The sequence below is a fragment of the Peromyscus californicus genome, unplaced genomic scaffold (genome assembly GCF_007827085.1).
Source record: "Peromyscus californicus insignis strain IS unplaced genomic scaffold, ASM782708v3 Scaffold_8__1_contigs__length_139910024, whole genome shotgun sequence".
Taxonomy (NCBI): Eukaryota; Metazoa; Chordata; class Mammalia; order Rodentia; family Cricetidae; genus Peromyscus; species Peromyscus californicus.
In genome coordinates this window covers 36,470,622-36,481,618 of record NW_026294606.1, presented here as the reverse complement: position 1 = coordinate 36,481,618, position 10,997 = coordinate 36,470,622, and the positions used below count along the sequence as shown (strand labels likewise).

Below are 10,997 nucleotides of genomic sequence, written 5' to 3'. Positions count from 1 at the left end.
AGTTTATAGAGAAAGTAGTCAGTGATTACTGGCAGAGATTCATAATAACACTACTAATTTGCCCATAATCTTTTTAAAAGAGATAATAGAAAGAATGTAAGAGTCTAAGGAGGGGGCAGTAGTCATGAACAACAATTTCCTCCTGGTCTGGCATGACCATCTGTCATTAGGCAGTCGAGATCACTTCAGAGATATCAAAAATCATTTGGACAAGAATCAATACGTAGAAAATAAGTGACAAAAACAAGCAAAACAAAACAACCATCCAGACACAGATAAGTATGTGGTAATAAAACTGCTAACATTCCCTGAAGATAGACAGACATAGTTCAGTAATGAGGGATTCTACATGTGACTACTTGCTGTCCAGTGGCTGTGCATGCCTTGGGGCCATCTGCTAGAATATATAGGAGGAAGAAACTAGCCGAATGTATGACTCTAGTGAGCCAGTTCTCCAGAGACAGCACTCATCCTCTTTGGAAACTTCTCAGCAATGGAGCTGCGTTTGAGACAACTTCACAGCTGTAAGTATGCTCTCCCCCATGTGTCTCTAAGTAAAAATATTCAGTCCTTGAGTTTGCTTTGTTGGAACTCTTTGGAATCTTTATTGTTCTATCTGGTATGAAGAGATATTTGTTCATAGTTTTCCAAGAGAAGAATTCAGCATAGACTTTCTATAATCTTTTAAAATTATTTTTCTTGAAGGCAACTATACAAGGGAAGAAGAGACAATTGGATCAGTTATTCTCAACATCCTTTAGCTTGAGACATGCTTGCAATATTCAGGGATAGCCTGTGTTATCTGTATTGAAGGGAAAGAAGAAGTGAAGTGCTACTAGTATCCAATGAGTAGAAGCAATGGAGATCATTAAACAACTCCTAATGCACAGGACATCTAGAACAAACATTACAGCTCAAAAGGACAATGTTTCAGAGTTTGAAAAATTGGAAATTATCAAGGATGTAAAGTCAGTGGGTCCAACTTATCTTATCTCAAGGCAGAAGAGACAGAATTTTGCTCCTGGGTATAGTATATGAGTTTTCACATTGGAATAAATCTGAAGAATCTTTAAGTACTAAAGCCTGAAATAGACAAATGGCAGCATGTGCTCTGTACTCTTTTCCAGTGTAGCATAAGCCAAATCACATCACACAAAGAAGAACAAGGAGTGCTGACCAAGTGCCATATTTTGTAGATGTCATTTGGTAGAAAAAGGGAGATCATAACAAAAAATATTATGTTTGAAATGCAATAGGAAGACATTTTTACATTTTTAATTTTTTTTGAGAATTTCCTACATGATGAATATTATATTATTTCATTCCTCCACATCCTCAGAAGCCTTTTCCCTTGGTCCCTGTAAAGTTCAGGGCTGTTTTTTTTCTTGAATTACTATATTTATGTTTTTACATACCTATAAACAACCTGCTGGATCCATTTAGTGTTGCTCATATATCTATGATTTTAAGTTGGACAACTTGGTATTGCATAATCAAAGGGCACTTTCTCTCAACAAAACTTCTGGTCCTCTACCTTTTATGTTTATTCTTCTCTTTCCTTTACTGTGTTCCTTCAGCCTTAAGTTTTGGCCTTGTGCTGTACTGCTTAAAGAGTAACAATTTTTAGATTGAAGTCAATCCTAATCATTGCCAAAACTTTTAAGTGTATTTTTAGACAGCAAAGTAAGTAGATCAAATCAAGATTCTAGAGTTTTCTTATAATGTCTTAGTGACAAAGTTTATTATTTTCAAGGTTGGGCAATGATCTCTAATAAAACTGAGTCTCAGAACTGTGGCTATGTCCTCTGTCAGAAAGACGTGTAGTGTGAACCCACGTGTGATCTTTCTATGACCAGGTGAAGGGCAAAGTCCTGATTGTTGGTGTCCCATTTTCACCATTAGCCAATAATCAGCCATTAGGAAAATCATTTAGAAAGGAGAGAGAGATCTTCTCCTTCATAAATATATTCAGATTATAATCATGACAAACTAATCTGCTCAGAGAATTATTATGAAGATTAACTTTAAAGAAAATAATATGAAGTTTTGATGAATTGTTACACTATTGACGTTTTATCATAAATTAGCAATTCCAAACTGACATCACTTTTAGGACAATATTCTCCTCATCTTTTGGATTAGTAATCTTTCTGTGTTTATGATCTAACACATAGAGAAAGCAAACAGATAAAGTGTGCTAACCCTGTTACCTCAATGTACAAAATCCTGATATTAGACATGAAGTTTAAAAATTACAAATTCTTCAGTCATTGGATGGGGTTTCTAGCATGACAATTAGGGTGTTTGGACATCCCATTACCAGAGTAGGTCAGTTCGGGCTGTCTCTTGGCCATTGCCAGCAGTCTATTGAGGGGGGTATCTTTGTGGATTTCTGTGGGCCTCTCTAGCACTTTGCTTCTTCCTATTCTCATGTGGTCTTCATTTACCATGGTTTCCTATTCCTTGTTCTCCCTCTCTGTTCTTGATCCAGCTGGGATCTCCCACTCCCCCAAGTTCTCTTTCCTTCGACCCTCGCCCTTCATTACCCCCACTCATGTCCAGATTGTTCATGTAGATCTCATTCATTTCTCCGTCATTGGGTGATCCCCGTGTCTTTCTTGGGGTCCTGTTTTCCAGGTAGCCTCACTGGTGATGTGAGTAGCAGTCCAGTCATCCTTGTTCCACATCTAATATCCTCCTAGATCTACGGCTAGGCCCCGAGTAGAGCTCCAGAATTTCAATTAGCGAGAAAGAGGAGGGTTTATATGAGCAAGAATTGTTGAGATCAAGGTTGGATAAAGCACAGGGACAATTAGCCAAACAAATGGAAACACATGAAATATGAACCAATGGCTGAGAGGCCCCCAACTGGATCAGGCCCTCTAAATGGGTGAGATAGTCGATTGGCTTGATCTGTTTGGGAGGCATCCAGGCAGTGGGACCGGGTCCTGTGCTCATTGCATGAGTTGGCTGTTTGAAACCTGGGGCTTATGCAGGGACACTTGGCTCAGCCTGGGAGGAGGGGACTGGACCTGCCTGGACTGAGTCTACCAGGTTGATCTCAATCCTCAGGGGAGGCTTTTCCCTGGAGGTGGGAATAGGGGGTAGGCTGGGGGGCAGGGGAGGGGGGCAGGAGGGGGTAGAACAAAGGAATCCGTGGCTGATATGTAGAACTGAATTGTATTGTAAAATTAAATTAAATTAAATTTAAAAAATTGCAAATTCTTCAAGAGTTTGATATCTGAAAATGAGCTTAAACTCAAAGACACTAAACTATCTAAAGGGAATGACTTAAAACTACCAGTTGAGAGTTCATTTCACTTCCAGACATTTGTAGAATTCAGAATCATTTGTCAAACAATAAAAAAAAATGGGAAACCACCTGTTCCTCAAACTATTATACAGAAAAGTGCAATTTATTGCCAAAGTACTCACAGTGATTTTATATGCTATTCCAGAAACTCAATATAAAGTCATGCAGTGAAATAATCTTTGGCCCAATAAAACTTTTCTGAAAATGTTGAGCCTTGAAAAACTCAGATTAATGCATCATCCCTAAGTGGCTCTTGTTTCTATTTTGCAGGGACACTCATGCTGCTGGTGGTATTGAACCTGCTCCTGTGGGAGAAAGCTGCATCAATTCCCGAGTGTCATACCGAAGTTGGGGGCTGCTGGGAGCCCCTTGTGGAAACCTTTAACAGTGCCATCAACCGAGCTCAAACCATCCATAATCTTGTTGAGCAAATCCAGCAGGAGTTTGTATGTACTTTAACGTTCATGATAATGTTTGAATTGCACTAGTAAATGAAACACTAAGTGTCATGACCCAAATATCAGAAAATACACTTTCATAGGTAAAGGAAGCACCAACTACTGAAACATGGACAGGGTCAATGGGATAGTTTCATGAAATTTCAAAGGATCTAATGATTTTTCTATGTTTTCTCTAATTTTATTTTTCTTTAAAAAAAATAAAAACAAAAAAAAAACTATGGTAGAAACCCTTAAAATGTGGCTAGAGTAAGAACACTCATTTCCTAATATTGCATTCAGGATCACAAATTTCCATTGTTCATCTTCATTTAGCACTGTAGAAGATGTCCATTGTAGTGAACTATATATTTGGAACAGGGATAACCTAATGAATGTGAAGAAGAGAGAGAGAGAGAGAGAGAGAGAGAGAGAGAAAATCTAGTCTTTCAAGAAGCCCCTAAATACTAGTAATTGTGATTTAAAGATTTTCAGTGCTAGGGTTTGTTCAGTATCAGGGCAGGATTAGAAGTGGGTTGATTTGGTTCTTGCTGATTGCTGTAAGTCATTTCTCAAGGTCAGAAAACAAAGAAAGAGAAAACAGGCAAACCTTCAATATGATAGACATCAAGAGAATGTGTCTCTGTTTGAAACATGTTGGTTTTGTATTGACTAGATGTTATTTTTTTCCCCTTGACATGACTCAGTTCCACAATGAATTCTCTTCCGGACCATTTGCGACTATGGTGAGTACCCTGCTTCTGTCCAGTTGGTTCCCCAAAGGAGTCTCATGTCAATGACTTCAACACAGATGAGAAAGCATTACACTGAATTTTTATTTCCTGTTTTTAAGTGACAGTTTCTTTGCATCCTAACCTTCACAAGAGTCTATTACCCTTTCTTGAATTAGCTGATTATTAGAAATGAATAAGCTATCCTAAATTATATATTTAAGTAAGTTTAATGTTTAATTAATCATACAATGAATAATATGGCACATAAACATTAATAATAATTTTGCATATTTTGATTCTTCATTGCTTAGTTTTCTACAAAATACTTTTTTTCATGAGTAATTTAGTCACAATGAACACAATTTTAATCTAAAACTATTAAAAATTTTTATTACAAAGCTATATGTATTCAGTGTTAACTGAATAAATTTGAAATTCTTATGTCTGGGTAAGGAAATTTCAATATTTATTGACAGAAAATAGGAAGATTAATAAATATGTTTGTGACTTTGTGCTGAAATACTAGAGAAAGATGATAATTAAAACACTTGGTTCTTGATACATTTGCTCCTTTCTCTGTTTGATTTCCAAATAGTAGCTTTTTGAGAGTGGGAAAACAGGAGAACAAAAGAGGAGTTATATGGTTCAAAACTTAGTGAAATGCCAAAGTAAGTTGCAGATCCAAAAGACACAGAATTAGGTGGTGGACACTTCCTTAATTCTTTAATTTCTGTTTTTATGAAGCACTTATTGTTAAAAATTACATATCCATCAAAATACATTAATATTCTGCTCATGAACTCATTTATATAATTTCTGAACTCTAAGTAAATTTTTGTTTTTATTTGCAGCTTGTACAATTGATGAAGAGTAATCAGACTGTTTACATGGCAAGAACACACTGCCACGCTAATATCACAAACCCTCCAGTTCTTGGAATTGAACACATGAATATAAGAGTGAGTTTCCATCTTGGGGTTTTAACAAAACACCAGAAGCAATACACTAGATTTGTGGTGCTGCCGGTTATTGCAGCCATTATGATAGATGTGGTAATCATGCATGCAGAAAACAATGGAGGTAAAATATGTTAAAAATCACATTATATTGTCAATAAACTATAAATAAAATCAAATACCTAATAATAGTTTAGCAGATTCTTAAATAGTTCATTTAGAGGATGGCGTTTTAGCAATGTCTTGCCACTGAAGTTTCACTCACTATTTTATAGGACACTTTGAGCTAAATTGGCTATTTATGGTTATAAATTCATGTCTACTTAAGTTATGAAAATGTAGCTGTATTTATTATATATAGCTAATGGGTTCTTCGTGGTGACATCCTACGTTACTGTGCACTACATCTTCTCTTCTTGATTTTCAAATCTGCCTTGGTTTTATTTCTATTTATTACCTATCTCTTCCTCTCTCTATGATTCTCTATGCCTTAACTGCAAGGCAGATGAGCAGAATAGTCCTGTTAGACACAATTATTATTTTCCTTAGAATGCAACAATGTTCCAATTCATAATGAGAAGGTCTACATATTACAGCAGTTATATTTTATGATTGCAATCATCTCCTCATCTCTCTGTAATAGCATATCTGAATATGATTTAAATTGAATATTACATGACAACAATAAGGCAAAATTAGGACAGAGATATAAAGGAAATGTATCTTGAAAGCTACAATATTGCTAAACTTGTCACAATGCACTCTTTTAGCATTGCTATATTTGAAACTTGGAAAAATTTAACAGAAGGTGATATTATTTGAGTAAAAAAGGAAATGGAGGTTTTGAAAAGTTGTATTTACACTTGTATAGAAAGTAAGAATTCACCGGGCGGTGGTGGCGCACGCCTTTAATCCCAGCACTCGGGAGGCAGAGCCAGGCGGATCTCTGTGAGTTCCAGGCCAGCCTGGACTACCAAGTGAGTTCCAGGAAAGGCGCAAAGCTACACAGAGAAACCCTGTCTCGAAAAACCAAAAAAAAAAAAAAAAAAAAAAAAAGAAAGTAAGAATTCAAGTGTGCACTTCATCCAAACACAGATCTCAGTCTTAATCACATGACATCATTCTCTCATGTATTGCCATTACCATTTGCCTGCTCCCTTCCTTAATACCCTTTATATCTTTCTGTTTTAATTAATAGGCTCCAATCTACTCTCATTTTCACGACCACTGGGGATAGTAACAAACATCAACAGAGGGTAAAATTTAAATCAGATATGAACATTAAATACTGGAGGGGCAAAATTCTGTTGTGATTCCCATTGATTCTGTTATTAAAGCCAATGTTCTTCATATCTACATAGTGTTTCACCTACACATATCAACAAATATCCTGTTCTCTTAGAGGCAAGGGGAAAGCGCATTAATGAGTACCATGCTCTCTTTATTTTCTTCTTGTTCCAATGTCTTAAATTTACCTAGAAACCATAAATGAGTTCATTAATGAATGCCATGATTTATTGATGTGTATTAATCCCTGAGGGGAAATTATTTGAGCCACTTGTCCCTAGCTGATGGCATCTATGTTTCCTGAGTACAATCTTATTGACCTGTATTGAGGTTTACCAATTGATAGGCAAAATAACCAAATAATAAAGATGTCAATAGGAAGGCATATGTTAGAATTTCATAGGGAAAGCTAACATGGTGACATAACCTCAGAAAAATGCTAATTTATAATCATCCTAATTTGTTTTATTTTGTAGATAATAGACTAATTGTTTCCATTTTACATTGCCACACTATGTAACATCTATACAATATGTGTGATATATGCATAGTAAAAACATGTTTGAGTTCAGCTTTTTCACATAAACATCACAAGCAACTAACCTACTGTATTGAAATTATTTTTAATTCATTGGTTCTGTTGTGTTTGTATTTTTAGACCAAAAAATATTTAAAAATGTTGATCAATTATGTGGGTGCCTGGAGCAGCCCTCTATTCCATCTAGCGATTGAATTGAGTGCCATGCCAGCTGTCCCTGAAACTATTCTTTCAAAAGCCAATGAGATTGAAAAGAACAACAAAGAACTCCTGGATGACCTTAGGTGGATACTCACCGAGGTAAACAATTTCCTATTAATTATTTTCACTCATAAAAAAAGGTGGGTTGTGTAATTTTTTAAAAAAGTATTCTGAAATACTCCTCATTTTGTAGGTCATCTTCTCCTAAGACAGTGGTTCTCAACATATAGATTGTGAACCCTTTGGGGGTCCAATGACATTTTCACAGGTGTTGCTTAAGACCATTGGAAAATACAGATCGTTACATTATGATTCATAACAGTAGCAAAATTACAGTTTGAAGTATCAACAAAAATAATTTTATGGTTGTGGATCACCATGACTTAAACTGCATTAAAGAGTCTCAACATTAGGAAGGTTGAGAACCACTGCCCTAAGAGGTTGCTGGCAGGTCCACCATTCCTTAAGATGCTTCTCCTCACCTCCTGCTCCAGGGATCAGAATGAAATGCATCACTTCCTCATGTACACTTAGAGGACACCTTTCCTAGTTAGCGTGAAGGAGCTCAGCTCTTTCACAGTCATCCCTTGGCTCTGCATATTAAGTCACTATGTGATCCCCATCACATGTTAAGTTTTCATACAGAAACTGCATGGAGAATAGACTTAATTGAAACGTATAAAAGAATAGTGGTCCATACCAGCTCTATCAAATACAGAGTACATGTAAAAGTTTCCTGGGTGAGAAACTGACAGCACCCCCTTCACTGTTTCAAAGTCAAATACAAACTTCCTACTTTTGCTCTGTTTGCTTCTAAAGGAGAATACTTCATCTGCAATCAATTACATATTAGGGCAGATGCACATGAGTCTTGATCATAGTTATTAAAAGACTAACTACCGAAGGTCTCCTGGCCTGCAAAAATGAAAATCCACACCTTTGATGGAAACAAAATTTCTGAATGTATTTCTGTGATTGAACACATAAGAAACAATGAGAAAGGAACATTACTAATATGATCAACAAGTAACTGAGTATCATTTTGATTTTTAGGCCTATCCTACAGCAAAGATAAAGGAAAAATTCCCCACCTGGGAATATCTTCCATTCATAAAATCAAATAACAACGATGATAAATTTTTGGCGATGTTTAACCTTTCCTTCTGCCTACACAATAATATATTCCACACTATAAATCATCTCAAACATTGAAGTGTCGAATAACTGGGAAAGATTGCTAAGTGCTCATCACTCTGTCATTTTTGGAGATGGTTCATGACAATCTATTGCTGAGAAGATTCTTTTTAATTTTATACCTTGTGAATGCATGTGCGGGAATAATGGACCACTTTGTAAAAAATAAAAACTCCTCATTAAAGATGCCCAAATCTAAAAAGCCTATTTGTCTTTTGTCCATTGTATAAAACATATATAATTAAAGTTAGGTTGCCCCCATCAAATTCATCACAAATAATAGATGTTAATTTTGCAAAAAAATAAATCCACAATTTACTTCCCAGGAAAGTAATGGAAGTCAAGTAATTACAATCTAAGTGTAAAACTCTCAATTAACTAATCTGTGTATCATAACAAGAAATGCAAATTTTACAGTGCTTCATGAAATCAACAATGTCCTTAGGAAATAATATTCACAGTGAATACATAGCTAAGACAATACAGTATTTGTGTGACTCCACAGTCTAAACAGGAATTGGGAGAAAGAGGATCAAGGAGTGGATATGATAAAGATACAACAAATTAATGTGTGAAATTTCCAAACAATCAATTTTTAAAAATTAAAAATTGTTTTAGAATGCAAATGCCAATTTCCCAAGATCTCTTCACTGTTTCATAAGCCCCACTATACATCTGCTTCTCCATTACATGATCATAGATATGTTCTGCATGTTTCTATTTCTCTGTGTTGAACAAACATTCTTTATGATCATTTTATTTGAACTGGATACTCTCTTCGTATAATTTGTATATTAAACCATTGTCACTTTAATATGTATATACCCCAGGGATACCTGCCATGGAACTCTGATGAAGCAATCAGTCATCTTTCCTCCCACTTTCTATTGTTAACAACCATTTGTTACTCTGTTTCAACTATACCTTAAATGTTACAACAAGCAGGGCTTTGATTTTTTTTCCTTTTTTTTAATTAAGAGATTTTCCATTCATTTTACATATCAACCACAGATTCCCCCATCCTCCCTCCTCCCATCCCCAGCCCTCCCCCCAATAAAATCCCCCTCCCACACCCTCCAAGGCAAGGGGAGTCAGCAGAGCCTGGTACATTCAGTTGAAGCAGGTCCAAGCCCCTCCTCCCTGCACCAAGGCTGAGCAAAGTGTCTCACCATAGGCACCAGGCTCCAAAAAGCTGGCTCATGCACTAGGGACAGGTCCTGGTCCCACTGTGTGGAGGTCCCCTAAACAATTCAACCAACTGTCTCACTTATCTAGCGGGCCTAGTCCAACACCATGGGGGCTCCTCAGCCATTGGTCCACAGATCATGCATTTCCAGTAGTTTGGCCAGTCATCTCCGCACCAGCTTTGATATTTTTTGACTCTAGGAACTTTTAAATTTTCCTCTCTGATTTCCTCCGTGACATGCTAAACAGTAAATCCTCCAGTCTCCATGTATTTGTATAGATTATGCAGTTTTCTTGATATTAATTTCTTATTTTACTGTACTATAATCTGAGAAGATACAGGAGGTTGTTTTGATTCTTCTGCATTTGGTAAAGACCTGATATTGATTTTGAATATGCTCAATTATAGATTTAGTTTTTATTATTCTAACAGTATCTTCTCCTTCATTACCTGTCTTTGATTATCTTTTTATTTGTAGTCTTTCCTTTGTTCTTTCCTGAGCCACAAATTCCTTTTGTTTTTTCTATGTAATCTGTTTATTTCTTCTCTATATTTTTAAATTTTTTATTAATAAAAATTATTCCTTTATTTTACAACTCAACTGCTGTTTTTCCTCCCTCTACTGTTCCCATTCCCTTTATCACCTACCCTCTGCCCTGCTCTATCCTCTCCTCCTCTGTTTCTGTTCAGAAAGAGGCAAACCTCCCATGGGTGTCAACAAAGTATGGCATATCAAATTGATGCAGGACTAAGCTCCTCCTCTTGTATTAAGTCTGGGTAAGGCAACCCAGTATGAGGAATAGGTTCCCAAAAGCCAGCCAAAGTGTCAAGGACAGACCCTACCCTCATTGCTAGGAGTCCCGTAAGTAGAACAAGCTATACAACTGACACACATATGTAGTGGGCCCAGGTCGACCCCATGCAGGCCCCCTAGCTGTCAGTCCAATGTTTGTGAGCTCCTATGAACCCAGGCTAGTTGTATCTGTGGGTTTTCTTGTGATGACCTTGACTCCCTGGCACATATAATTCTTGTTCCCTCTCTTCAACATGATGTGTGATGTCCTTTTGTAAGCTGTGAATGTGTATTGCTTTTATTGGTTGATGAATAAAGCTGATTTGGCCTATGACAGGGCAGAATATAGCTAGGCAGG

At 36.5% G+C, this 10,997-nt stretch overlaps 1 protein-coding gene across 2 annotated transcripts; it reads left to right on the top strand.

Annotated features, from left to right (window-relative positions):
* The first annotated feature begins 493 nt into the window (after positions 1–493).
* On the top strand, positions 494–8,678 carry LOC128104322 (prolactin-8A9-like). Of its 2 annotated transcripts, XM_052729199.1 has the most exons (6): positions 494–524; positions 3,584–3,759; positions 4,458–4,496; positions 5,336–5,443; positions 7,386–7,565; positions 8,520–8,678. In XM_052729199.1, exons 1-6 carry the CDS (start codon positions 494–496, stop codon positions 8,676–8,678), a joined length of 693 nt encoding a protein of 230 aa, XP_052585159.1. The 2 variants fall into 2 exon arrangements, with proteins under 2 accessions (XP_052585159.1, XP_052585160.1); XM_052729200.1 differs by lacking the exons at positions 494–524; positions 5,336–5,443 and having other exon boundaries at positions 3,592–3,759.
* The last annotated feature ends 2,319 nt before the right edge of the window (positions 8,679–10,997 follow it).

What these genes read in the sequence shown, in the direction of transcription:
- LOC128104322 (XM_052729199.1), top strand. Translation starts at nt 494, where the DNA reads ATGGAGCTGCGTTTGAGACAACTTCACAGCT. An exon ending in TTTGAGACAACTTCACAGCT is followed by an intron (nt 525 to 3,583) that starts GTAAGTATGCTC and finishes TCTATTTTGCAG; the next exon opens with GGACACTCATGCTGCTGGTG. An exon ending in TTGAACACATGAATATAAGA is followed by an intron (nt 5,444 to 7,385) that starts GTGAGTTTCCAT and finishes TTGTATTTTTAG; the next exon opens with ACCAAAAAATATTTAAAAAT.